Source organism: Pristiophorus japonicus, chromosome 3, assembly GCF_044704955.1.
Source record: "Pristiophorus japonicus isolate sPriJap1 chromosome 3, sPriJap1.hap1, whole genome shotgun sequence".
Lineage (NCBI taxonomy): Eukaryota > Metazoa > Chordata > Chondrichthyes > Pristiophoridae > Pristiophorus > Pristiophorus japonicus.
In genome coordinates, this window is record NC_091979.1 from 312,112,498 (window position 1) to 312,140,207 (window position 27,710).

Genomic DNA, 27,710 nt, shown 5'->3' on the forward strand with positions numbered 1-27,710 from the left:
CATGAAATACAAAAGGTTAGTATGCAGGAACAGCAAGTGATCAGGAAGGTCAATGGAATCTTGGCCTTTATTGCAAAGGGGATGGAGTATAAAAGCAGGGAAGTCTTGCTACAGTTATACAGGCTACACCTGGAATACTGAGTGCAGTTTTGGTTTCCATATCTACGAAAGGATATACAGGTTCAGCATCTGAAATATGGAGTTCCAAAATTCGGAATGTTCCAGAATCCGGAAACCGGCCCAATCCATGGCAGGGTCGTCCAGAAACCAGAAAATGTTCCAAAATCCGGACTCCCCCTGCCTCGGCGGCCCAACCTCGCCCCGACCCTCGGCGGCCCTACCTCGCCCAGGCCCTCAGCAGCCCGACCTCGCCCCGACCCTCGGCGGCCCGACCTCGCCCCAGCCTGACCGCCCCCGCCTCGGCCCCGGCTCCCCACCTTCGCCCCACCCCCCCTCGTACCTCGGTGGGCCGACCTCGCCCCCTTACCTAGGCTGCCCGACCCCACCGACCTCGGCCCAGGCAAAGACGTTCCAAAATCCGGAAATACCCGGAATCCAGAACGGCCGAGGTTTCCGGATTTCAGACACTCAACCTGTACTTGATTTGGAGGCAGTTCAGGGAAGGTTCACAAGGTTGATTCTGGAGATGAGGGGGTTGACTTATGAGGAAAGTTTGAATAGGTTGGGCCTCTACTCATTGGAATTCAGAAGAATGAGAGGTGATCTTATCAAAACGTATAAGATTATGAGGGGGCTTGGCAAGGTGGATGCAGAGAGGATGTTTCCACTGTTGGGGGAGACTAGAACTAGAGGGCACGATCTTAGAATAAGGGGCCGCCCATTTACAACTGAGATGAGGAGAAATTTCTTTTCTCAGAGGGTTGTAAATCTCTGGAATTCGCTGCCTCAGAGAGCTGTGGAAGCTGGGACATTGAATAAATTTAAGACAGAAATAGACAGATTCTTAAACGATAAGGGGATAATGGGTTATGGGGAGCGGGCGGGGAGTTGGAACTGAGTCCATGATCAGATCAGCCATGATCTTATTAAACGGTGGCTCGAGGGACAATAAGCCTACTCCTGCTCTTATTTCTTATGTTCTTTTGTTCTTATTAAGTGTATTTATACCCTTTCATGTTGAGGAATCACCAGTGTGTAACCGTGCAGCTATCTGAGCCAATGCGCAACAAGGTTATGTTAAATAAAAAACATTTAATCTGACCATTTGTCTGAAATCATAATTATAACTGTAAAAACCACCCCACCCCACCCCCGCCCCACCTCACAACAAATTTGCCACATTTACATCATTACAATGGTCCCCATTTCCCGCAATACAGAACACAAATGCAAACCAACAAGGTGGCCCCCTTGCCCCTTCCCCCGACCCTCCCACCAAAATAGCAGCAACCTAAAAATATGCCCCAGACAACACCTGCGGCCATGCACCTCACTTTTCATCCCCAGCCCCCGCTTCTCCTCCCCACCTCTACCCCTTCCCCTTCCCCTCCTGACTCCAAGCTGCCTGGCCGATGAGTTCCTCAGGCACTGCTTCATTGGGGTGGGGGATGACGGCAGAACCGCTGCTTGGACGGATACAGGAGAGGACGGTCCCGAGGTGGGAACGTGCTCCGAGCCAGAAGCAAGATGTTGCTCCTGGCTCTCATGTGTGGTTGGCAATGGGGATGCGTCACCTTGGGGTGCAGTGCTGCGCTCCGGGACCACTGGGAGCCCTCTGCCACCAGTGTTCCTGGCTACCAGCTCCAGGGCCTCGTCCATCCCTTCCATGTTATATCTTATTTGTTGGACAAAAACTCGGTGCCAACTACCTTCTTTGTGCTTAGTAGGCTTTTTGCTGCTGGTGAATCTCCGTCGTGCCTCCCACAACAGCCAAACAAGCACACACCACACCCACACATGCTTTCAGTCCCTCTCTGTCTCCCCTTCTGCGCATGTAATGATGACCCCTGACCTCCTGAATCGCGGGAAACGAGCGTTGCCATGCCGTTGCTAAGGATGGCAACACTTTACGGCAGAAGGTCCACGAGATTTAACGCTAACGCCCATTTCAGATCGCTCGCGGTAACGCCCAATTTTTAAAATGGAGACTAGGGGCTTTGAAAATGGGCGACAAGCCGGCGATCTGAAAACCCATATTTATCGCCCACGCTGAAAATAAAGCCCACTTTGGGCGATCTGCACAAAAGTGTAAAATCTAGCCCATGGTCCCCTAGTTTTAGTTTCCCCTATCAGTGGAAATATCCTCTCTGTATCCACCTTGTCGAGCCCCCTCATTATCTTATATGTTTCAATAAGATCATCTCTCATTTTTCTGAACTCCAATGTGTATAGGCCCAACCTACTCGACCTATCCTCATAAGCCGACCTCCTCATCTCCGGAATCAACCTCGTGAACCTTCTCTGAACAGCCTTAATCATACAACAACCAAAGTGGGAAATAACAGGCAAGAGAGGGGAACAATATTTTATTTTTTCAGCTGAATCCAGCCACAGGCACAACAAGAGTGTCTCCCAAGAATCCCCCCACTACCGCAATAAAGGTCTTGGGGTCCATGCTCCAAGATACAGCCACGGTGTGAACTTGCATGAAGAATGGGCTGCAGTTTCAGTGTCTGCCAGAAACTCTTCTGAAAGGCTTAACTATTCCTTCCCCACAAGTGCTCAGATGTTTCTGGTTAGAGGGTTATCTGCCCCACACTGTGCCCCACTGTGATAAATATAAATGCCATGGAGATTGTGGCAGGGTGATTTGGTCTGTGGTAATTCTCTCCTGCAGGCCATATGTATAATGTAATTTGTAGAACCCTGCAATTTAAAGTTTTACTGCCTTACTTGCTAAATCTTTGCTAATATTTTAGTGTCAGTGTAGTAATCTTTAACTACTACTGCTCTTTGCCACATCCTGTACTGTTGCTTTACAGTAATATTCAATACTTCAGTGGTCATTTTCCAATTCATGCTGCTTCTTCCAGACATCCCATAAGGTCCTCTGTGACACCACATCATCATCATAGGCAGTCCCTCGAAGCGAGGATGACTTGCTTCCACGCCAAAAAGAGATGAGTTCACAGGTATTTGAATGAAGGACCTAATATTCCAGGTCCCGAATTACATCTTGGAGGGTGGAAGATGCCTGTGCGTGGATTTTTTTTAACGTGGGGTGGCCGTTGCACACCAGCCACCACACGGGCTTGACAGAGGCTAGGTCTTGGTCCAGTGGCAAGGATTACCCAAGATGACTGGAGACCAGCTCTGCTGCACGGACCGAGCGTGCACATATATAGCAGTGAACCCTTGAACTCCACACAGCCCCTGGCCCCTTGCCTCTCCTGGGCCCAGTCACTTCCTCCTACAAACTCTTGCCGCTTCTTCGCCCCTCGCACTGCAATCAGCGACTAGACCAATATGTCGCGGAACCAACTAGAGGGCTGGCCATCCTAGACTGGGTGATGTGTAATGAGAAAGGACTAATTAGCAATCTTGTTGTGCGAGGCCCCTTGGGGAAGAGTGACCACAATATGGTAGAATTCTTTATTAAGATAGAGAGTGACACAGTTAATTCAGAGACTAGGGTCCTGAACTTAAGGAAAGGTACACACACATTGACACATTGATGCGCCTAATGACATACAAGCATCATTGTTGTTACATTTGCATATTTGGAAGCCTTCTTTGCCCCCTTACACCAGCTTCTAGTCTCCTCATAAAACTAGCTTTTCAAACTCATTGTTTGTCCATTTTGAAACAAACAATGCAATCTCCGAAGGTACGATGATGAATGAGTTAAGCGGCTTGTTAGTTACTCAAGAAGATTGTGCAATGTAATTGGCTGCATATTTTGCATTCCTGGTAACAAATTTGCATTTGCATGAATTGCATGTTTCTGAAGTATACTTTCTCATAATTTCATTAGCAAGTCAGAAATTATAAATAAGAACGGACATTTCTCATATTTTTCCTCCAACAGAGGAAAATAGAGCCCCCTTATGTTATTTTTGAACACTACCTCAACACATTGGGCTAAATATTTGGCAAGAAACAATTCATCCAAAAAGACCAATTCAGTCTTCAGTAAATAGGATTGCTAATGAAAGGAGAGTGAATTTGGTGAATTTGAACAAACTAAGTGACTCTGACTTTGTTGGTTCTGTTTTTATTATGTACAACATGCAGCAATGTCTCAACATGGCTGGTTTACTTCATTTTGCAACTTGTATATGAATGAAACTGTAGCCTGGAATATTTGCAGGATGGCAGGAGTTTGGCAGAACGTCCAGAGAAACGGCATAGAAGGTACACGCAGACGATTACACCATTCTTCAGGGTTTCTACCAGTCTTCCACCAAAGTTATGGCAGGAGATTGGGAGAAACCAACAGAAGGTCTCTCTCGTAGGCACTACCTGAGTGTATAACACTGGTGTAGTGTTAGATACAAACATTACTGAGATAGGTCATGGGTCAGTGTGATGTGTGTACAACACTGATGTAGTGTTAGATACAGACATTACTGGGTCTGTGTACAACTCCGATAATCTGAGACAGTCCTGAGAGCCTTGGTGTGGACTGCACAGAGAGAAGTGATGGAATGCTTTGCAGTGTTGAGTTGGCTCTTAAATCCATCACAAATAGAACACCGGTTTTCTTCACGTCTTTGGCACAACATTCAATTTGCACAGCTCGAGCTCATCAACAAGCCCCCGCCCTGCCTCAGATCATGTGCAGTTTATATTTAAGCAATGCTGTTGCTTCGCATAACCAGAGTCTCTTGCTAGCCAGTGGAGTCACTTGCATAATCAGTGTTCTCCCAGAGCTAATGAGTTCAGTGTTTCCAGGCCCTCTGGAGGCCCCGACCTGTGTGAGAACACCAGCGGCATGTCGAGGCCAGAAAAGGAGCAGCGTGGAGGCCATTTTTAAAATGGAGACTAGGGGTTTTGATTTGAATGGTGACAGATTAGGAAAAGGGGAGGTGCAACGAGATCTGGGTGTCATGGTACATCAGTCATTGAAGGTTGGCATGCAGGTACAGCAGGCGGTTAAGAAAGCAAATGGCATGTTGGCCTTCATAGCGAGGGGATTTGAGTACAGGGGCAGGCAGGTGTTGCTACAGTTGTACAGGGCCTTGGTGAGGCCACACCTGGAGTATTGTGTACAGTTTTGGTCTCCTAACCTGAGGAAGGACATTCTTGCTATTGAGGGAGTGCAGCGAAGATTCACCAGACTGATTCCCGGGATGGTGGGACTGACCTATCAAGAAAGACTGGATCAACTGGGCTTGTATTCACTGGAGTTCAGAAGAATGAGAGGGGACCTCATAGAAACGTTTAAAATTCTGACGGGTTTAGACAGGTTAGATGCAGGAAGAATGTTCCCAATGTTGGGGAAGTCCAGAACCAGGGGTCACAGGATAAGGGGTAAGCCATTTAGGACCGAGATGAGGAGAAACTTCTACACCCAGAGAGTGGTGAACCTGTGGAATTCTCTACCACAGAAAGTAGTTGAGGCCAATTCACTAAATATATTCAAAAGGGAGTTAGATGAAGTCCTTACTACTCGGAGGATCAAGGGGTATGGCGAGAAAGCAGGAAGGGGGTACTGAAGTGCATGTTCAGCCATGAACTCATTGAATGGCGTTTGCAGGCTAGAAGGGCTGAATGGCCTGCTCCTGCACCTATTTTCTATGTTTCTATGTTTCTACTACTTCAGGGTGCAGCATGAGCTGGTGCAGGAGGGCGAGTGAAGAGTGACGTCATCAAGGTCCAGGTCGGTGATTGGAGCGTGGGCAGATACAGCAGAAGCACCGAGGTGGGGGCGAAGGAGCAGTGAGAATGTAGAGGGACGTGATCGGGGCCCAGGAGAGGCGTGAGTTCAGGGTGAGGGGCCCTGGGGCAGCACGGGCCAGCCCACACTGCAATATGTGCGCGCACTAGGTCCGTGCAGCAGAGCTGGGCTCCAGTCGTCTTGGATAATCCTTGCCACTGGGCCTAGACCTAGCTCTGTCAAGCCCGTGTGGTGGCTGGTATGCAACGGCCACCCCACGTTAAAAAAATCAACACACAGGCATCTTCCACCCTCCAAGATGCAGTTCAGGACCTGGAATATTAGGTCCTTCATTGAAAGACCATTGAACTAATTTCTTTTTTGGCATGGAAGCAAGTCATCCTTGCTTCGAGGGATTGTGTATGATGATGACAACACTGGTGCGGTGTTAGGTACAGACATTAGCAACTTGATTGAGTTTTTTGATGAGGTAACAGAGAGGGTTGATGAGGGCAATGCGGTTGACGTGGTATACATGGATTTCCAAAAGGCGTTCGACAAAGTGTCACATAATAGGCTTGCCAGTAAAGTTGAAGCCCATGGAGTAAAAGGGGCAGTGGCAGCATGAATACGGAATGGGCTCAGTGACAGTAAACAGAGAGCAGTAGTGAACGGTTGTTTTTCGGACTGGAAACTGAAAGTATACAGCGGTGTTCCCCAAGTGTCGGTACTAGGACCACTGCTTTTCTTGATATATATTAATGACTTGGAAGTATAGTGAACAGTGAGGAGGATAGGGATAGACTTCAAGAGGACATAGTCAGGCTGATGGAATGGACGGACACGTGGCAGATGAAATTTAACGCAGAAAAGTGTGAAGTGATACATTTTGATAGAAAGAATAAGGAGAGGAAATATAAACTAAAGGGTGCAATCCTAAAGTGGGTACATGAACAGAGAGATCTAGGGGTATGCACAAATGGTGACAGGACAGGTTGAGAAAGTGGTTAAAAAAGCTTACAGGATCCTGGGCTTCATGAATAGAGACATAGAGTACAAAAGTGTGGAAATTATGATGAGCCTGTATAAAACACTGATTCGGCCTCAACTGGAGTATTGTGTTCAATTGTGGACACCACACTTTAGGAAGGATATGAAGGCCGAGAATGATTCTAGGGATGAGGACCTCAGTTACATGGATAGAGTGGAGAGACTGGGGTTGTTCTCCTTGGAGCAGAGACGATTGAGAGGAGATTTGATAGAGGTGTTCAAAATCATGAGGGGTCTGGGTAGAGTAGATCGAGAGAAACTGTTCCCATTGGCAGAAGGGAACCAGAGGACACAGATTTAAGGTGATTGGCAAAAGAACCAAAGGCGACATAAGAAAAAACGTATTTACACAGCGAGTGGTTAGGAGCTGGAATGCACAGCATGAAGGGTGTTGGATGCAGACTTAATCACTGCTTTCAAAAGGGAATTGGATAAGTACCTACAGGAGAGAAATTTGCAGGGCTATGAAGAAAGGATGGGGGAGTGGAACTAGCTGAAGCACTCTTGAAGAGAGCTGGCACATGCTCGACAGGCTGAATGGCCTTCTTCCGTGCTGTAACCATTCTATGAGTCTATGACTACCGAGATAGGTCATGGGTCAGTGTGATGTGTGCACAGTAGTGTTATTTACAGACATTACTGAGTTAGTTCATGGGTCAGTGTGGTGTGTGTACAACACTGGTGTAGTGCTAAATACAGACATTAATGAGATAGGTCATGGGTCAGTGTGGTGTGTGTATGGAGAGCATTTTGAATATAGAAACATGCTCAAGGTTTTTTTCTCTTAGAAAAACAGCCTCTAACTATGTTATATTTCTCTTCTCCCCATTCATCATTGGCCTTTAACAATACAGGTCCTACTGTCTAGTCAATCTCTCAGGAGGTTTTCTTAAACTTTCTCACTCATAACAGTGAGGCAATTGGAATGTTCAGCTTGTTATTAATATATGAAACAGAATATGGGCATCCATTATTTACTTAAAAGTTAAGTTATTAATGCACTAAAGTATTGCAAATCTCATACCTAACAACTTAACTCTTGTACAAATCACACAATATACCAACCACTCACAATCATTTCATACATTAGCATAAAAAGCCTAAACCATTCATCATCTTTGGATGTGCTATGCATTTGATAATCAGGTCCATAATGTCTGGGAAGTAAAATGGCTAATTTGGATATTAATTGCATCTTGGATTCCTGTCTATCATTACAGGAATCTGTATCTCAGACATATAATTTTCCATAGAATGCTCGGAAAGCTTTACTAAATAACTTATTGCTTAAGCATACAGCTGAGACTATAACGGTCTGATTGCATCTTCATTCCTTTCATTCTCCTTGATTTGGCCTTCTCTGCAGGCCGCATGAGAGGTCATGTACTCAACATCACAAAAGGTGATGGCATGAGCACGTTAATTGAAATGGTTTTCTTACCCTGCCCTCTATAAAACGCAGGCAGTGAACCTGATCATCAGATCATTCTCCCTAGCTCCAATATTAAGTTCACTCAAATCCTAGACACGACCCCTGAGGAAGACAAATCCTTCAAAATCAGTGATCAGTGCCCTAAATATCTTAGGTGTTCATAACCTGGTCCAATGTTTCAGATACCTGTTCTCAGACAGGCTGTCGTTGGAGGAAACGGTGGGTGAGGAATCTGGTATGCCTCAGGCTCCCTCCTGTTATGTATGCAACCCTGGGTAACCTGTATCATTACCGCCACCAGAGGGCATACCTGTTGGAGTCCCAAGGGATCCCAGCATCCCTTGGGAGCACTGTATATAAGCAGGCCTCCCATGCTGTACCAGCACTCTGGAGTTTGAATAAAGGAGCTAAGGTCACACTTACTCATGTCTACAGTACTCAGTTACATTACTTTATTATGAGCATAACACTTCCGCTACCTGCGCTTGTTTTCTGCACGCACTCAGCAACGAGACCCGAGGTGCTCAGCGCACTCCCTGGTGCACTTCCTCCACTTAGGGTGGTCTTTGGCCAGGGACTCCCAAGTGTCAGTGGGGATGTTGCACTTTATCAGGGAGGCTTTCAGGGTGTCCTTGAAATGGTCCTTGTGTTGATGGTGTTTCATGTCGATGTTAGCAGGTCAAGCAGGGCTGTGTCATCGCACCAACCCTCTTCTCGATCTTCCTCGCTGCAATGCTCCATCTCACTCTCAGCAAGCTCCCCGCTGGAGTGGAACTTAACTATAGAACCAGTGGGAACCTGTTCAACCTTCGTCGCATCTAGGCTAGATCCAAGACCATCCCATCCTCGGTCATCGGACTACAGTACGTGGATGACACTTGCGTCTGTGCACATTCAGAGGCTGAACTCCAAGCCGTCGTCAACATCTTCACCGAGGCGTATGAAAGCATGGGCTTTACACTAAACATCCGTAAGACAAAGGTCCTTCACCAACATGACCCCATCACACAGCATTGCCCCCGTAATCAAGATCCAAGGCGCAGCTTTGGACAATGTGGACCACTTTCCATACCTCGGGAGCCTACTATCAGCAAGGACAGACATCGACGACGAGGTCCAACACCACCTCCAGTGTGCCAGCATGGCCTTCGGTCACCTGAGGAAGAGAGTGTTCAATAACCAGGACCTCAAATCTGGCACCAAGCTTATGATTTACAGGGCTGTAGTGATACCTGCCCTCCTCTATGGCTCAGAGACGTGGACCATATACAATAGGCACGTCAAATCGCTGGAGAAATACCACCAATGCTGTCTCCGCAAGATCCTGCAAATCACCTGGGAGGATAGATGCACCAACGTCAGTGTTCTCGAGCAGGACAACATCCCCAGCATCAAAGCACTGACCACACTCGACCAGCTCCGTTGGGCGGGCCACATTGTCCGCATGCCCGACACAAGATTCCCAAAGCAAGCGCTCTACTCGGAACTCCTACACGACAAGCAAACCCCAGGTAGACAGAGGAAATATTTCAAGGACACCCTCAAAGCCTCCCTGATAAAATGCAACATCCCCACCGACACCTGGGAATCCCTGGCCCAAGACCGCCCTAAGTGGAGGAAGAGCATCCGGGAGGGCGCTGAGCACCTCGAGTCTCGTCACCGAGAGCATGCAGAAATCAAGCGCAGGCAACGGAAGGAGCATGCGGCAAACCAGTCCCCGCACCCATCCTTTCCTTCAACTAGTGTCTGTCCCATCTGTGACAGAGACTGTAATTCCCGTATTGGACTGTACAGTCATTTTTAGTGTGGAAGCAAGCCTTCCTCGATTTCGAGGGACTGCCTATGATGATGAGGTAGAGAACTCCAGGAATTTGATCCAGCAATGATGAAGGAACTGTGATATATGTCCAAATTAGGAAGTTATGTGAGCTGGAGAGTAACTTTGTGATGAGATGTTCCAACGCCATTGCTTTTAAAAAAAAAAAAATTTCTCACCTACACAAGAACAACACCTGTTCTCAAAAATCCATCCAAAGCTCTTGCCTCAGTTCCCTCTAAATGGAAACAGAACCCTGTACCTAATGAGATCTACCTACTGACAGTCTCCCAGACCACAATTCGAAGTTCGCTGTGGCTCTCAGTTTGAAGGGTGCCCAAATCCTGCAGGTCACAGATTCTGAGCTTTCTCCAAATTTTTCTTAAGAGCAGCCAGTTTTATTACCAGGATTCAAAGCATTAAATAAAGAAAGAAATTAAGCATTTTTGTCTCTCCCAGTTTCTTTAGGGTTGATTTTAACCTAGAGCAGGTTTTGGGAGGTCAAATTTTCAGGCCTGGAGTATTTTAATTCCAGGATCTCATTTAAATGCCACCGATCCTCAACTAAATACTGAGCTCTACTGTGGTTAAGATTTTGGTTCCTGTTTTTCTTACAGTAATTGAAATGACCAGATCCCCAGGCGAACTGCAGCCATCTATCGGATAAATATTTGATGGAACCAAACGATGAAATTAAGCTAAAGATAAATATATATCATCATCATCATCGGCAGTCCCTCGGAATCGAGGAAGACTTGCTTCCACTCTTAAAATGAGTCCTTCGCTGAACAGTCCAATACGAGAATCACAGTCCCTGTCACAGGTGGGACAGATAGTCGTTGAGGGAAGGGGTGGGAGGGACAGGTTGGCCGCACGCTCTTTCCGCTGTCTGCGCTTGATTTCTGCATGCTACTAACTACTCAAGATTCTAAATATATATCAGATCATCATAGTATTGCATAGTATTTACAGCACAGACACAGGCTGTTCGGCACAACAGGACCATGCCTGTGTTTATACTCCACACAAGCCTCCTTCCACCTCACTACATCTCACCCTATTAACATATCCTTCTATTCCTTTCTCCCTCATGTGCTTAGAAATATAGAAACATAGAAAATAGGTGCAGGAGTAGGCCATTCGGCCCTTTGAGTCTGCACTACCATTCAACAAAGATCATGGCTGATCATTCCTTCAGTACCTCATTCCTGCTTTCTCTCCATACCCCCTGATTCCTTTAGCCGTAAGGGCCACATCTAACTCCCATTTGAATATATCCAACAAACTGGGCTCAACAACTTTCTGTGGTAGAGAATTCCACAGATTCACAATTCTCTGAGTGAAGATATTTCGCCTCATCTCAGTTCTAAATGGCTTACCCCTTATCCTTAGACTGTGTCCCCTGGTTCTGGACTTCCCCAACATCGGGAACATTCTTCCTGCATCTAACCTGTCCAGTCCCGTCAGAATGTTATATGTTTCTAAGAATTACTTTCTAAGGGCCCAAGTTTCGGCATCTGGTGAAAACGGCGCACCTCCGAGACTTACGTGACCTGCCTGGGCTCGAAGGTGCGCCAGAATATTTTGCTGCAATTCTCCGGTTCTCCTGGACCGTGGCATGGCGCAGCATGGCGCAGTCTTCCTGGGGCGGGGCAAGCTGCAGGTGGGCGGGGCTAAGCCCCTGCGTGTCTGAAGACTGCCGGCTTTGTTGCGCGTGGGCGTTGCAATGTGTGCGCCTGCACAATGGCTCAGCAGGGCGTCTTTCCCCAGTCTGTTTCAGATTGGTGTGGGTACCGGGGAGGGATGGAGGAGCGTAGAAAGAGGGCACTGAGGAGGTGATCGGTGGGAGAGATACATGAGGAGGGCTGGAGTAACATGGGAAGGGCTGCAGAAGCATGGGAAGGGATGGAGGAGCGAGGCAAGGGATGGAGGAGCGAGGCAAGGGATGGAGGAGCGAGGGAGAAGGGATGGAGGAGCGAGGCAAGGGATGGAGGAGCGAGGCAAGGGATGGAGGAGCGAGGCAAGGGATGGAGGAGTGTGGGTTGGGGGGGCACTCGAAATGATCGAAGGGCCGGAGGAGAGAGCAGAGGTGCCTCCGTCCAGCCTCCCCCCCCCCCCGTGTTCAGCCACAACCCCCCGCCACACACCGCCCCCCCACACACCCCCACCACACCCCCCCATCTCACACCATTCCCGCCACCACACCCCCACACCCCCCCCCCACACCCACTCCCCACACCCCCCCACTCCCCTCAACAGACCCCCACTCCCCCCTACACACACCCCCACCCCCCCACACATATACACACACCCCCACACACACACACACAAGCACACAAACACACCCCCCCACACACCCCCACCCCCACACCACACCACTCCCCCCGCCCCCCACACGCACCCTACCCCCCCCCACCCCAATGCCCCCACACACCCCCCACCCCTCACTGTCAGATACAGAAAGAGAGAGAGAGAGACACTTTTAGAAAATCCTTCCCTTCACATAAAGGTAGGACTTCTATTTTTTTTATTTTTTATTGATTGGTTGCTTATTACTTTGGTCTTGGAGCTTTAGGTGCAGGGTTCCTTCTATTTTTTTATTAATTCATTGCTTATTACTTTTTGTGCTTCGTAAATGTTGACTGCTTTGTTTTGTGCTTACAGCTTTACATGTATTTTGCTTCTTTCTAACTTCTCTCCCCCACTGTTGTGATGTTGATGTGTCCTTTGTGTTTAATGCTCCCCCCCCCCCCGCACCCCCCCGCTGTGTCTGGCTGTGCCTGCACTAAACTTAACTCTAGGTAAGGTTTTTAAGAACTTACAAAAGTGGATACTTACTCCATTCTAAGTTAGTTTGTTGTAAGTTTTCACTGCTGAAACTTGCAAAACAGGCCTGAGTGACTGGACACACCCCCTTTTGAAAAAAAAATACCTCACCTAAAGCCAACCTAAACCAACTCACTAGAACTGGAGCGAACTATTATCCGAGAATTGCAATTTCTAACATACTCCAAACGTAACTAGTTGCTCCAAAAAACTAGGAGCAACTCCACCAGAAACTTGGGCCCTAAGTTTCTAAGAAGCTTACCGAGCTTCCCCTTAAATGCATCTATGCTAATCGCCTCAACTAATCCCTGTGGTAACAAGTTCAACATTATAACCACTCTCTGAGTAAAGAATTAGTATAGGATAAAAATGGGATAGATTATCTGTGAGACAAAATAGGATAGATTGCATTAGAGGCATATATTATATCAGAGGCACGAGATGTCAGGGTGACCCAATACATAATAAACAGGTTCCATATCAGGCTCTTTGCTTCAGTCTCGATGTTTCAGTGTTCAGTTTTTCTTTTCTGTTCCATGATGTCATCCGATGGAAGCTTACCTCACAATGAAGTCTGAGTGAGCCTCCTGCATAATCTGCTTTTCTGATCGTATGTGCTCCTGTTGTCGTGTGTCTACTATGTGACGCTTTTTCAGAATCTTCATCGCATACGTTTTGGATTCCTCACTTTTTAATTGGACCTTTTAAGAATAAACAAGCAAAGAGTTTTATTTGCATTTTCAAAACTGCTGTGAATCCCCTTGGGATTTTTTACTAATTTAAAGGTGCTATATAAATAAACGTTGCTGTTGCATTTTCAAAAATGCCTCAGCATTCATTCCTACGAATTCCAAAATTCTGAAAATCGATTGGTACTGTATACTTTATTGGCTGCCATGTTTCCTACATTACAACAGTGATTCCACTGTAAAAGCTGTTCAAATAATCTATAGTTAATTAAAACAGAGTTAAACTTCATAACTATTATATTTGCATTCATTAGAGACAAAATCTACAGCTGTTCAGCATTTTTATATTGCTTTCTGCTTGGGTACTAACTGTGCTATTAATTATTGGACAGAGTCTCCAATGCCGTACATTCACAACGACCTTTAATGAACAGGGCAAGTTTCAGGCCAACGTTCCACAGAATAGTGTAAACCTCTGGGCCCGAAATTCAGTATCACTAGAAAGCTGGTGCTCCACCACCTTTTTAGAGCCAAAGTGTTTTCGTGGCTAGGCCAATATTCAGCTCCAAAACCGAACAACTGGGTTTCAGCACTAATGAACCCTTCCAAAGTGTATTTTTCAGTGGTGTGACTGTCTTAATTTGAGTGTTATCACCACTGAGAAATTCAGCATGCAGGTAAGGGTTTCTAACAAGCGAGCTGCTCCCTGGGCGCGGGGAGGAGTTTGGAAGGATGGCCGGTGTAAGGGGTGCAAGGACAGCCAACAGGTTCACTGATATGGAGCTGGAGACACTGATGGATGGTGTGGAGGACAGAAGAAGAATACTGTTTCCTGACGTGGAGAGACCTGGAAGACCGCCAGTACATAATGCATGGAGGGAGATCGTAGGGGAGGTGTCAGGCACCTCCATATATGTGACGACGCACCCTCCCAGGAGGGCGCTGGCCAGTCTGCACCCGGCCCTTCCAGGGTGGCGATGGGTCGACGCCTCCTAGCTCTGGGGCAACAGGGATCCTCCTCCTCCTACACCTTCTCCTCCTCCTCAGGTGGTACTGTTGGATCGACCTCCAGTGGCTGTCCCCTCATGATGGCCAGTTTGTGCAGCATGCAGCAGACCATTGTGGTCCAGGCACCAGAATCTCTGCTTAAGGATGCCTAAGCACTGCTCGATGCTGCACCTGGTGGCACAATGAGCGTCATTGTCTGCATGCTCTGGCGCTGTCCTGGGGTTCCGCAGTGGAGTGAGCAGCCAAGTGGACAGGGGATATCCCTTGTCCCCAAGCAGCCAACCGCAATCCTGATTGGGGCCGGTCAAGACGGCGGGCACACTGGTCTGGCGCAGAATGAACGAATCATGGCTGCTGCCTCCCTTGCCCGCTGCCTCTCTGCACGGTGCTGAGGGCGATGCTTTCTCCTGCGTGCCGTCCTGCTTCTGAGCAGCTGTACCAGGTGTTGCCCTCCCAACACCCCTCCCATCCTCAGGGTGAACCCTGTCCAGGAGGGTCTCTACAGCCCACAGGCCTCCACTAAAGAGTCAGACCTGGAAAGTATGTGCAAACCTCTGAGCAGCACTCAGCAGGTTTAATGGAGCCAAAACAATTAATAAAACTGTATGAGAAGCTAAATACTGCGGATGATGGAATCTGACATAAAAACACGAATAATTAATAAAACTGTATGAGAAGCTAAATACTGCGGATGATGGAATCTGACATAAACACACGAATAATTAATAAAACTACATGAAAAGCTAAATACTGCGGATGATGGAATCTGAAATAAAAACACTAAAAGTAATAAAACTATTTCACTGACCACAGCAAAATTCCGGCGTTTGAGCACCGACTCGAATACTGCGTGAGGGCACTGCCTGAAGATGTCCGACCTTTTTGTAGGTGAATTTCCCTGTCCTAGCCACTTTTCAACAGCTCGCAAGCTACTGAGCTCACTGCAGAAAATCTTCCTTTACTGCGGCTTCACCACGGCGTTTCCGGCGGAAGTGCGCACCACTAAAGCAAACCCCCTCCCCCCCCCCCCCCCCCCACCCCTCTAGCTGAATATGGCTCGGGGGGGGGAACATCACCCAACTGTGGCGGCCAATCGATTTTTTCGATCGGCCGTTCAAACCCCGTGACAGCTGTCCCTCCAGGGACGGTGAATTTTGGCCCCTCTGTATCTGTTCTCCAATTAATCACTTTCTCAATGATATGACAGAGTTTTTGTGCGACAAAGCATTGTGCAAGGTCTCACCAACTTACACAGCTTGCTACGAGATGTGGGGATTCAGGGTAAATATGGGTAATAGACAAGAAACTGCTTGAAGGGTAGAAGATAGCAGGTACCTGTCAGAGAGTTTCTATTAGGGTAAGTGGAAACAAGGGGTGGAGTTCCCTCGGGACCAGTATTAGGAATTTTACTATTTCTAATTTACATCAATGACTTAGATTCAGAAACTCCATGCAAATAGGTCAAATTTGCAAATTACCAAACGAGGAGGGGCAGTAGAATGGAAGGAGATGGCCCAGAAATTACAGAATGAGTTGGACAAAGTGTGCAAATGAGGAAAACAATGACAGATGAATGCTAATTCTGCCAAATGTAAAATATGGCACATAGGAAGGAAAAATGGGTGAAGCACCTACTCTCGGCATGGTGCAGGAATAATTATGGATAAAGTTGAAAAAGACCTGGGGCTAGAAACTCCACTTTTGTGCTTATCGACCAAACATGGCCGTTATTTCCGGCGTGGGTGGTAAAAAAAGGGTTTTCAGATCGCCGGCTTCTCGCCCATTCTCAAATCACCTAGTCTCCATTTTTGAAAATGGGCGTGACCACGAGCGATATGAAATGGGCGGTAGCATTACATTTTTTTGACCATCTGCCATAAAGTGTGGTCGTCCTTAGCAACGGCATGGCAACGCTCGATTCCTGCGATTCAGGAGGTCAAGGGTCACCATGAAATGCACAGAAGAGGAGACAGAAAGAGAGGGAGCTCAGAGGGACTGAAGGCGTATCTGGGTGTGGTGTGGCTGCTTTGGGAGGAAGGAAGGAGACTTTAGAGCTTCATAGCAAGTAGGCAAACAAAAATTAGCTGTTACCAGCCACATATTTGCCTGAATTTAGCCTGTAATGGAGAGAGAGGAGGAGGCGTCACAGCACGCTGTAGAGACTAACGCTGGAGAGAGCAGTGAGGTGGGGGAGCAGCACATTGGAGGGCGCAAAAGAGCAGGAAGTTCTCTAACGAGGCAAATGCCTCCCTCCTGCAGGAGGTCGAGTCAAGCTGGGGTGATTTGACACAGGGAGGGTGTGGGAAGCCGACCCCAAAGGCATACCAGAAAATATATCCCGTGATAGCAGAGGTGGTCTCGTCGGCGACCAACGAGGTGCGTGAGGGCAACCAATGCCGCAAACGATGGAACAACCTTGTGGGATCCGCAAGAGTAAGTATTACATTGATTTACATGTAATGTATTTATATAATTGATTTGTAACAGTCATGAGTAACTATCAGCAGATGTGAGGTCTTTAACTTTTACCGGAAAAGTTTTACTCAAAGCCTGCGGTCACAGTGTACGCCTTTAGGTAAAGAATGATAATTACCATAATAATCATGATTACATCTGTCGGTTATGTGTTGTATCAGTCTCTGTGACAGTACCTAGCAATGATATCATGCAATGATCCCATGCCATGTCGTCCTGTCACCTTTTACAGAAGAAGCTATCAACGATGAGGTCCATGCAGAGGTGAACAGTTGGGGGGCCACCAGTCCCCAGTGACATCACTGAGATGGAGGAACGAGTGCTCGCACTCGTGGGGAAGCACCCCCGGACAGCAACGGATGCATCTGCAGACCCTGAAGTGATGCCACGTGAGTAAAGCTTACACCATTGCGTGATGTAAAGTCATCGATGCCACACCAACTCATATTCGAACAATCATATATGATAGATGATTTCTAAAATTGTCCTAGAAATAATGATGGCTTAATGAAAATCATTGCAATGCAAATGTCTTGATGGTCATGAAATGTGATATCTGCAATGATTTTGAGAGCGGTGGTGCTTTTGTCGTGCATATGCTGTGTGTAGCGCTGGACTCACCTTGTGACCCTAGCACCCCCTTCTCCTCTAATAACCTCATTTGTGTCTTGCAGCTTAGCCAGCAGCACGGCCCCAGGCAAGACCACAGAGGCCAGAAGGTGGGGGCACGGGGCCCGACTCTCCGGACGATCCTACATCTGGTGCTGAGGAGCTCCGATTCTCGCCCGTCAATCCGCTGGGTCTGTTCTCCACGGATGAGAGCGCGGACTTCAAAGAACCTGCATCGCCATGTTCCGGAAGCCATTCCACCCCAAGGCCATCTAGTGGTCCTCCGGTCATTCCTGCCTCCACTCTGGAGGTGCCGGCCCCAAGCATCTCTCCACAGGGCACCCCATTTGTCCCCAGGATGGTGCCGACCCTGCGGAGGCCTCGTGGACGCGGCAAGTCTGGTCCACAAGAGCCACATGACAGCGGAGAGATGGTACCGTTGTCCAGGAGAACTGTAGACATTGGTGACCAGCTCCTCGAGGCATTGAGGGGCATATCCCGACAGCTGGCCATCATGACCGAGTACATTCCGCGGATGGTGGAGGCCCTGGAGGAGATAGCGAGGAACACTGCTGGCATAGGCCTCCCAGTGGTCCCCGAGCACGGCACTCTATCCCCAGGTTCTGCACCACCACTGCGAACGACAGATGGGAGCAAGGACCAAGATCCTGCTTCTCCATCAGAGAATGTTGCCCCCTCGGCACGCCCCGCTCTCGTACTCGTGCAATGACCGCATCTGCCTTCATCTCCCCCCCCCAATGAGGCACCACCTGAGGAGCTTCTCGGCCAGGCACTGTGGAGCAAGGAGGGGAAGGGGTAGAGGTGGGGAGAAGAAGGGGAGGGGGGAAGGAAAGTGAGGTGCATGTCCTCAGGTGATGGCTGTGTTATATCTCCATCTGGGTGTATGCAATTTGTGGTAATGTATGGGTCAGGGGACCACCCTCCTGCTTTGCCTTTGTATTCTGTGTTGCTGGACATGTTGACCATGTGATTGATGTCAATGGTGGAAAAAGTGGTGTGTGGGTGGTGTTTGGGTGCTATTGTCTGTGATACTTATGATTTCAGACCAATGTTGGTATAAAACTTTTGTTATTGAACATAACCTTGTTGCGCATTGTCTCAGATAGCTGCACCGTTACACACTGGTGATTCCTTAACATGAAAGGGTTAAATACAACTTAACATCAATCAACGTAAACTTTAACTGGCACCAAGGTGATGGGCACCATTGATGTCTGAGCTGCACACACACAGCAGTGTGTCAGCGTTGTCACTCACATCAACGCTCTTTCAGGCAAATCGTTCAGATATCAGCTCCTCACGTAAGAGTCTTGCAGCTATGTAGCCACCATGGGCCCTTTTCTGAGGTCTGGAGGGGGTCGTGGACATGGTTGCATAGCCAGCCTGATTGTCTGGCCCTAGGTCAGTGTCCAGCCCCTCATCATTCTCTTCCTCTTGCTCCTGAGGTGGAACATCAGTGCCTTCTGGCAATTCTTGGCCCTCCTGGTAGCCAGGTTGTGCAGCATCGAGCACACAACCACAAATTTACCTACTTGCTCAGAGTTGTATTGTAGCTCTCCTACTGAGTGGTCAAGACATCTGAAGCGCTGCTTAAGCACAGTTATTATTTGGTGGCCCCATTGCATTGAAAGTATAATAGCGATTGATCAGAAGCAATGATTTCCTCACTAAAATACACCTGGAGTAAACCCCCAATAGTCCAGAGTCTGAAAATATATCTGTTGAGATGTTCACTTCACCTGAGAAGAACTCCAGAGTCAATGCAAACTACCCCAAAACTGAGGCAGCCTTTTGAATGAAGCGACCTGCGATTTTAAAAATACCAGCCACACTGCTGCCGTTCGTTCAGAAAAGTTCAACTTTTTCTGGGTGTTTTTTTGGGCGAGCGATATTGTGGTCGATATGTGTGCGAGGTGGTGAAAGTGATGCTGGGTGATCTCCTGGGCATTAGTTTTACCAAATGTGCTCTTTACGACAAAAAAAATGGGCAGCAGTATTATTGAATCTCGGCTTTAATTCCTTGTGGAAAGTAACGCTGGGCGATATTATGGCCGTTGATTTCGCCCATTCTGATTCCACCCCAAAAAAGTGGGCGGGCGTTAATATTTTTTCTCGGTTTTAAGCACATGGGGAAAGTAACGCTCAGCGATAAGTTTCCGAAAAATGCCCGTCAGTTTCCATTTTGTGCCAAAATGGGCGATATATGGGCGTTATCCATCATTTCAGCAGTAAAATGGGCGTTAAGTGGGAGTTAAGCATGCAAAGAACTTCAAGGCTCTAGCCCCTGGAGTTTTGGCAATTCCTGCTACACTACACGTTGCAGCTAACCAAGTTAGAGCTGCTATCTTAGGCATGAGATGTTTGACCAAGGCAGTCTATCTGTTTTGGTTTAAACATTCTCCTGGCATTATTTAATGAGGCAACTTGGCTGTCGTGTTTACCTTCAAAACAATCGTGACTACTCTTGAAAAGTAGTTAATTGGTGTGAGGTGCTTGTGGACACCCTGAGGATGTGCAAGATGCTATATAAACACAAGTTATTTGTTTGTTTCCTTGTTTCTCTCTTTATGCTGTCGAGGCCTCAAGCTCTGAAAATCCCTCCCTAAACCTCTCCACTTAGCTCCTCCTTTAAGACACTACCCAACGCTTTGACCAAACTTTTATTCACCTGTCATAATATTTCTTTCTTTAGCTCTGTGTCATCTTTTGTCTGATTATGTTTCTGTGATATACCTTGGGACATTTTACCAGATTAATGGCACTCTATAAATGCAAGGTGTTATATCTATACTTAATGATCCCAGCCTAACAACAAAAATTGCACCTAACTTGGCTTTACACAATTTTTCCCCAGTGCCCCCTATAAAAGGGAAGGGGACACTAAAAGCACCGGCAATTAAAACAAATTAACTTTAAAACGTAAAATCAAATTAAAATTTGGTTGCCGGGCGTGATGATGCACTCCAGTCCCTCCGGTGCCCACCTCTCGCGGAAGGCCGCGAGCGTACCGGTGGACACCGCGTGCTCCATCTCCAAGGACACCCTGGACCGGATGTAAGAGCGGAAGAGAGGCAGGCAATCAGGTTGAACGACCCCCTCGACCGCCCGCTGCCTGGACCGGCTGATGGCACCCTTGGCCGTGCCCAGGAGCACCTAACTTGGCTTTATTCCAAATGTAGCTTGTTCAGCTGATTGCTAGATTGCCTTTAAATGTAAGTATGTTTTGCTTGATGTATTAACTGATCAATAAACATTGACAATATACTGTCATTAATATCAAAATAGCCGCATTTTCTTGCTCTGGGTTTAATTAAAATATAGACTGTTAATGGAATTAACAACGAGTGTCATTAATATTTCAGTGTTGGGCATTATCACACATCAATCACATGGGTAGTTTCAGTACAAAGCAGACCAGCGGCTGAATGGAACCATTTAGTGGAGTCCACAGGATATGTAGTTTTAAAAATAGAAGCTGCCTTGGAGTGATTTCAAGGCGGCAATCCTACCTCAGGGTACAGATGACAAATACCTCTCCAGTTTTGCTCTTGCAGCTTGTAAAGTCATGTGAACCCGACAAATAGGCTGCGGCCTTAGAAACACTCAAAGGGATCCATTACTTAATGTTGAATTATAAAAAGGAGAAAAACATTGCAGGCATGATAGGGATTCCCTCACGAGCCCTAAGCTGTGGAATTCCCTCTCTAAACCTGCCTGCTTCTTTACCCTCTCCTCCTAGAAGATGCTGCTTAAAGCCAACTCCTTGACCAAACCATTTGATCACCCAATGTTTCTTTATGTGGCTTGGTGTCAAATTTTATTTGATAACGCTCTTGTGACATGCCTTGGGATGTACAAGATGCTACATAAATGCAAGATGTTGTTGTTTTTGTTTATTCCCAGCATGCCTTCAGTGGGTTAGGCCGGCTCCCAACAGGCGACTGCCACTTCCGTCATCTTCCAGCCAAAGTGTCAGTGAACGTGGGATAGTTTTGCCCTGATATGGGCAGATTTATTCTAATGACATGTCAACGATGGGAGAGTGCCCCTGATGTATCTCTCTTTGTTGACACCACAGCAACACTGGGCACTCCTGGCCCACGCGTTGCTATGGCAGGTGGAGGTAGGCTTAAATTTAAATCCCTCCCCATCTGTTTGCAAGGGATTGGGTACAAGCTCGCTGCCCAGGAATTTCTGAAATTGAAAATAAAGGGGCCGAAATCTTCCCCCCCCTTCCTTAATCTCCATTAAGGTGGTATTGGAGCAGATAGGTCTTACCGACTGGGGGCAGATGGATGGGGCCGACCCATCCAAAATTACCCCCCCGGGCCGGCAGTGGCGCTGCCCATCGGGCACGCGCCAACCCCCTTCCGAAGGGTGGTGACCCCCTTTCTGCCCCACGCGAGAAATTGCCCCGCAGGAAATTGCCCCATGGGAGCGCCGCTGCTGCCAGTCAGTGCCACTGACAGCTTTCCCCTGAGAGAAGATGCGTGTGTCTGGGCAGCGTGTCCACCTTTAAAAGGGAGGGCACGCTGCCGGGGCCCTCCATTTAATTTTAATTGTCGGGCCGACTCCGAGGGTTCGGCCCGACAATGGTGGCCACGGGTTCGGCCGGCCGCCAACAGGCAGCCCCTCTTGGGCAGCGGGCCACTGGCTCTGGCTGAAACCCTCCCTGGTGGCCCAATAGGCCTAACTAAACCCCATACAGAGTTTGCAGCGGCCTTCCCCTTTAAGTGAAGGTGCAAGACATTGTGATGCGACAGCACGGCCCGGTGCTGATGACACGTGGCAACAGCTGCCCCGCTGCAAGGGCAGTTCCGCCCCTCAGCACCGCCCCGTCCGGAAATGCACAACAAAGAGCTGAATATTGGCGCAGTCTCTGCCTCATGGATTGGGGTGGAGAAGGAACTACAAGATCGGTAAGCGTGCTTACTTTTTGGTCCGGGAGGGCAATTTTGGGCACAAAATTAACTTCAACAATCCCAGAGGCAGCTGGTCACGCTGCAGGAATCCGAGACCTGCAACAGCAATTTCCCACACTCCCACGAGGCAGGGTTCACAACGAGTGTGACTGATCCACCGGCTGCCCCTCAAAATAGACGAGTCAGACTGACCCCAGGAGAGCGTCCCAGAGTCAGTGCTGCAGCCAGAGGGCTGGCAAATGCACGGCCCTGTTGAAGATGCAATAGCCCTAGGACGGAGGAAGAAATACCTCACAACTTGCTTTGTATAATAAAACAAGAGCAAATTTGTTGATGAAGTAAATAATGTCGATGATAAAATCATAGAAGTTTACCGTACAGGAGGAGGTCATTTGGCCCATCATGTTTGTGTTGGCTCTTTGAAAGTGCTATCCAATTAATCCCATTCCCCTTAGCCCAGCATATGTTCCCTTTTCAATATATATTCATTTCCCTTCAGAATGTTACGACAGGTATTGAATCTGCTTCCACCAGCCTTTCAGGCAGTGCAGTTTAATGTATGATGTATTTTTTTGCTATATATAGTGCTTTACAGCCAATTAAATACTTTTGATGTGTAGTCATTGTTCTAATGTAGGAAAACGAGGCAGCCAATTTGCGCACATTAAGGTCCCACAAAACAGCAACGAGATCATTTTATTTCATGCTTTTGGTTGAGTGATAAGTATTGCTCAGGACACTGGGGAGAACTCCCCTGCTCTTTTTGCAAAAGTGCCAGATGGGACCTCAGTTTAATGTCTTATCCTTAAGATAACACCTCCGACAGTGCAGCACTCCCTCAGTGCCAGCCTAGAGTATGAGTTCAAGTCTCTGGAGTGGGTCTTGAACCCACAACCTTCTCACTCAGAAGGGAGACTGCTACCACTGAGTTAAAGCTAACAGCTGACATCAAGGTAATAAATGAATCATTGTTTTTGCCTCAACTCTTTATATTCCTCTCATAAAAAGGGTGTAAGAACTGTTTAATTTTAAACTCTCCCGAATATGGCATTTTTATGACAAACATCATTAGACTTATAACCTACTTTAGCGAATCTGAACACTCACTGTGTGTTTCAATTCAGTGCTTCAAATTTAAAAAAAGATAATTTTTTTCCTCTTTAAGATCATGTCTTACTTTGACTCAACCCTGCTTTGTGCGGACACATATTTTGATCTTGATTACTCTTGCACAGATTTTCAAAATGGCTGCCATTCATTTGTGACTGAGTTAATGCAGCTCAGCTCACAGATTCTAATTATAAGTTTTAAATTGCCTTCTACAGTCACAGCAGTTTTAATTGATGGTAATAACAAAAATAATTTGGATGTCTCTGTGTTTCCTTAACAACTTTGACGAGCATAATTAGTTTGCTTTCTCACTGTGAAGAAAGACAGATGTCTATTTTAATTTATCCAATCTTTGAAAGACTCTGCGGTGTCATTCTGGTGCAGTGAGCACTTGCATAAATGCAAGAGCTTTTAGGGGCTAAAAGTGCCCCTTTCTGTAAGAGCCGTGACTGTCTCAAAGAGGCAGCCACGAGTCGGTAAGGAATCACTGCTCGGCTGGCATGGAGGGGCCGCCATCTTGGAAATTGCGCTCCTTTATTTTTGGTGTACGGGACCGGCACAACCATTTTCCCACCGTGTCGTGCACGTGGCGACCCCTTACCGACCAGCGGCGACCCCTTTCGGAAATTGACCAGTGGGAAATTGCCCCCTGCGGATTTGCCCCACGGGAGCAGCGCCACTGACAGCTTTTCCCAGCGGGAACCTTCTTGTGGCGCCGCCCTTAAAGGGGAGGACGCACTGCCGCCGCCGCCGCCATTTTATTTCAGTCGTCGACCGCGTGCCAGGCCGGCCCGACAGTGTTAGCCACGGGTCCGGCCGGGCCGCCGACGGGCAGCCCGGCACCCCCCTCTTGGGTACTGGGCCGCTGACCCCAACCGAAACCCTCCCTGGTGGCCCAGCGTTTGCCACCAAAGTGGCATGCAGAGTTCGCGGTGGCCCTCCCCTTTAACTGAAAGGGAAGGGGTTTGCGACGCACCAGTGCCACGCGGTACGTCCTCGTCGCACTGACGTCATCAGCAATGCGCTGATGACTCAAGAGTAATGGCCCGCCTGCATTCCGTCCCCATGACAACGCCACTTCCGCCCCGCTCCAAAAAAAATACAAAGTCCTGAACTTCTCTGGATTGTCCGCCCCATGCATCGGGCGGACAGAGCACTTCAAAACCAGTAGGTGCGCCCCGTTTTGGGCGGAGGGCAATTTCAGCCCCTTAGTTTTCTAAAGAGAATTATGAATAATGTTTTGGAGATCGTTATACCGCTGACAACATCTAATCTGTTTTTTTATTTTGATTATGTGGTTCCTGTAAGTAATTGAAGCTTTTTTAAATTCGTTCTCAGGATGTGGCAAGACCAGTATTTATTGCCCATCCCTAGTTGCCTGAAGTGTGATACAATAGGCCACTTTGGAGAGCAAGTAAAAGTCAACCACTTTAGTGTGGGACTGGAGTCATAAACAGGGCAAAGGCGGCATGTTTACTTCCCTAAAGGGCATTAGTGAACCAGTTTTTCTGTCAATCTAATAGCTTCTTTGGCACTTCCAGGTTTAAAAAAAAAAGTGAATTTAAATTCTCAAATTGCCATGGTGGGATTTGAAGCCATTCTCGGAATTATTAGTCCAGGAACAAAACCACTACACTAAAGTACCGTGACTGAGAAATAACAGAGCCACCCGACCTCTTACCTAACATCTGACCTAGCCAATCAACGAGATCAAATTAGCGAGATTTACAGAAAAAAAGTCAGCATAGAAAGGAGACCTTGGAGATACACTGGTTCAGGATAATATGCGGACAAAGCTTCAACATAATGAAGTGGGAATAAATATCTCAGAGTTATTAGTTGGCCTTTTGACGCCTGCCAATATTGTCACAACAGATGGCAGTTCTAGATTAGAAATCTCTAGGTTACTATCATTCTGATAAATGGCCGCTCACAAACTGTGCTATTACATGTTCTACATTTAAAGCCATAAACACATTCTCGTATCAAAAAAGCATTCTGGCAATAAGCCACCCAGCATTACCTGGACAACCTGCTGTTTATAGCTTCATCCGCTGGGGCTTAGCTCTCCGTTTCAGAGCACTGGACAGCAACAACATTCATAACAAAAGTAATAAGTGGCCATTGATATGGGTCGTGCCCTCTGCTGGTTGATAAATCCAGCCCAAAGGCTAAAACTTCGGTCGGAGGTTTCTTATGGTGCTAACGCCGGCGAGTCGGTAAATTTTGCACCGGAAAATGGTTTGCGACGGCATCTCAAAAATTCGGTTGCTGCGCCATGAGAGTGGAGTGGAGTGCAAAGGCAGGCGTTCCACATCTCTCTTAGGGCGCTCGGCCGGGTGAGCAACTGAAAACCCGTTGCTAAAGAGCCGGCTTTGAAGCGCCCTAAGAGAGACCTCCTTGCAACAAAAAAAAAAAAAATTGGGACAAGAAACACTCCCGATAAAGTACTCCTCCCAATTAAAAGGTGAATCGCAAAGAAAAACAAAGAAATATCAATTTCACTTAGCTCTTTCAATTATTCCTCCCTTGCTTTCTCTGGCGGTCTCACTACAGAGTGCTCTGGATGCCGCTCCAAGCAAATATTGCATCGCTGTCAAAACCGGGGGTGTTGCACACCAGCACGATGCTACCAGGCGGTACTACTCAGTGCCATCAGCACCAAATTTCCTGGTGGAACGCTGGCAGCAAGCTGCCCGGGCATGAAGCATTTTGCCACCCATTACTGTACCACCCCTCCGGGGCACTAACAGAAGCACAATCTAAACAACCATCCAGCCCACTGTGCTACACATGTGAGTGTCAAAAAATAAGTCAGTCACTATATACGAGCTGCTCTGCACCTATTAAGTACCTCAACAGCCCTAATAATTGGCACAAAAGTGGTTGCAGCCACTAAACTAGTTGAGCCAATCAGAGGCTTGTTGAAACGATGGCAGCCCTCACAACTTGAGCCTCCTCGGGGAAATCCCCTCCGTGCCTTTCAGTGCTGCGTGGAGGGGTTTCCTGTACGGGCTGCTCCTGCACACTCTCCACCTGGCCATCCTTGTCTGCCGTCCGGACACGCCATGGCGCACCATCTTGACGTTCGGAGGAGGCGGGAGTCCCAAATGGAGTGCACTCTACGTGGGAGTCCTCCCACTATTTATCGGGGACTTGGCCTGGAGGGTGTTGCACAGAGCAGTCTCGTGCAATAAGTTTTTAAGTCGGTTCATGGGCTCCCAGGCCGCCTGCAATTTCTGCGGTCTGGAAGGGTCCGTGTTCCATGTTTTTATCGAATGTGCGAGGTTGCAGCCCCTGTTCCATTATTTGAAGGGGCTGCTCCTCAAATTCTGGTTGCACTTCAGTCCCACACTCCTGACCTTAGGGCACCCTGTGCGGAGGGGAGCAGGCAGGTCGGAAGGCCTTCTCGTGCGACTGCTCCTGGACATGGCCAAAGGGGGCCATCAGTCTGTCCAGGCAGCGGGCGGTTGAGGGTGTCGTTCAGACTGACTGCCTGCCTCTCTTCCGCAGTTACATCCGAGTCAGGGTGTCCCTGGAGATGGAGCACGCGGTGTCCCCCGGTACGTTCACAGCCTTCCGCGAGAGGTGGGCGCCGGAGGGACTGGAGTGCATCATCACCCCGGCAACCAAATTTTAATTTGATGTTTGGCTAAAGTTTAATTTGTTTAATTTGCCAGTTTTAGTGCTCCCCCCCCACCTTTTAGCCGGGGGCACTTGTATAATTTGTGTTTCAGTGCCCTCAAAAAAAAGCTAGGGGGCACTTGATTGAAAATGTTTGGTGTGTCCCCACCCCTTTAATCAGAGGCCATTTGATTTATTGTTTTACAACCAAAATAGTTGTAAGCTTAAAAATAGGAGACTACAAAGGTATGAGGGCAGAGTTGCCTAAAGTGGACTGGGAAAATATATTAAAGTGTGGGACGGTTGATGAGCAGTGGCAGACATTTAAGGAGATATTTCATAACTCTCA

General features: G+C 47.7%; 1 protein-coding gene across 1 annotated transcript in view; it reads right to left on the reverse strand.

Annotated features, from left to right (window-relative positions):
* LOC139260355 (cGMP-dependent protein kinase 1) overlaps nucleotides 1-27,710 on the reverse strand; it is a 1,295,119-nt gene that overhangs the window by 59,871 nt on the left and 1,207,538 nt on the right. The window contains exon 11 of the mRNA XM_070876878.1: nucleotides 13,465-13,604. Within this exon, the coding sequence (XP_070732979.1) occupies nucleotides 13,465-13,604 (140 nt within the window). The remainder of the gene's footprint in view (nucleotides 1-13,464; nucleotides 13,605-27,710) is intronic.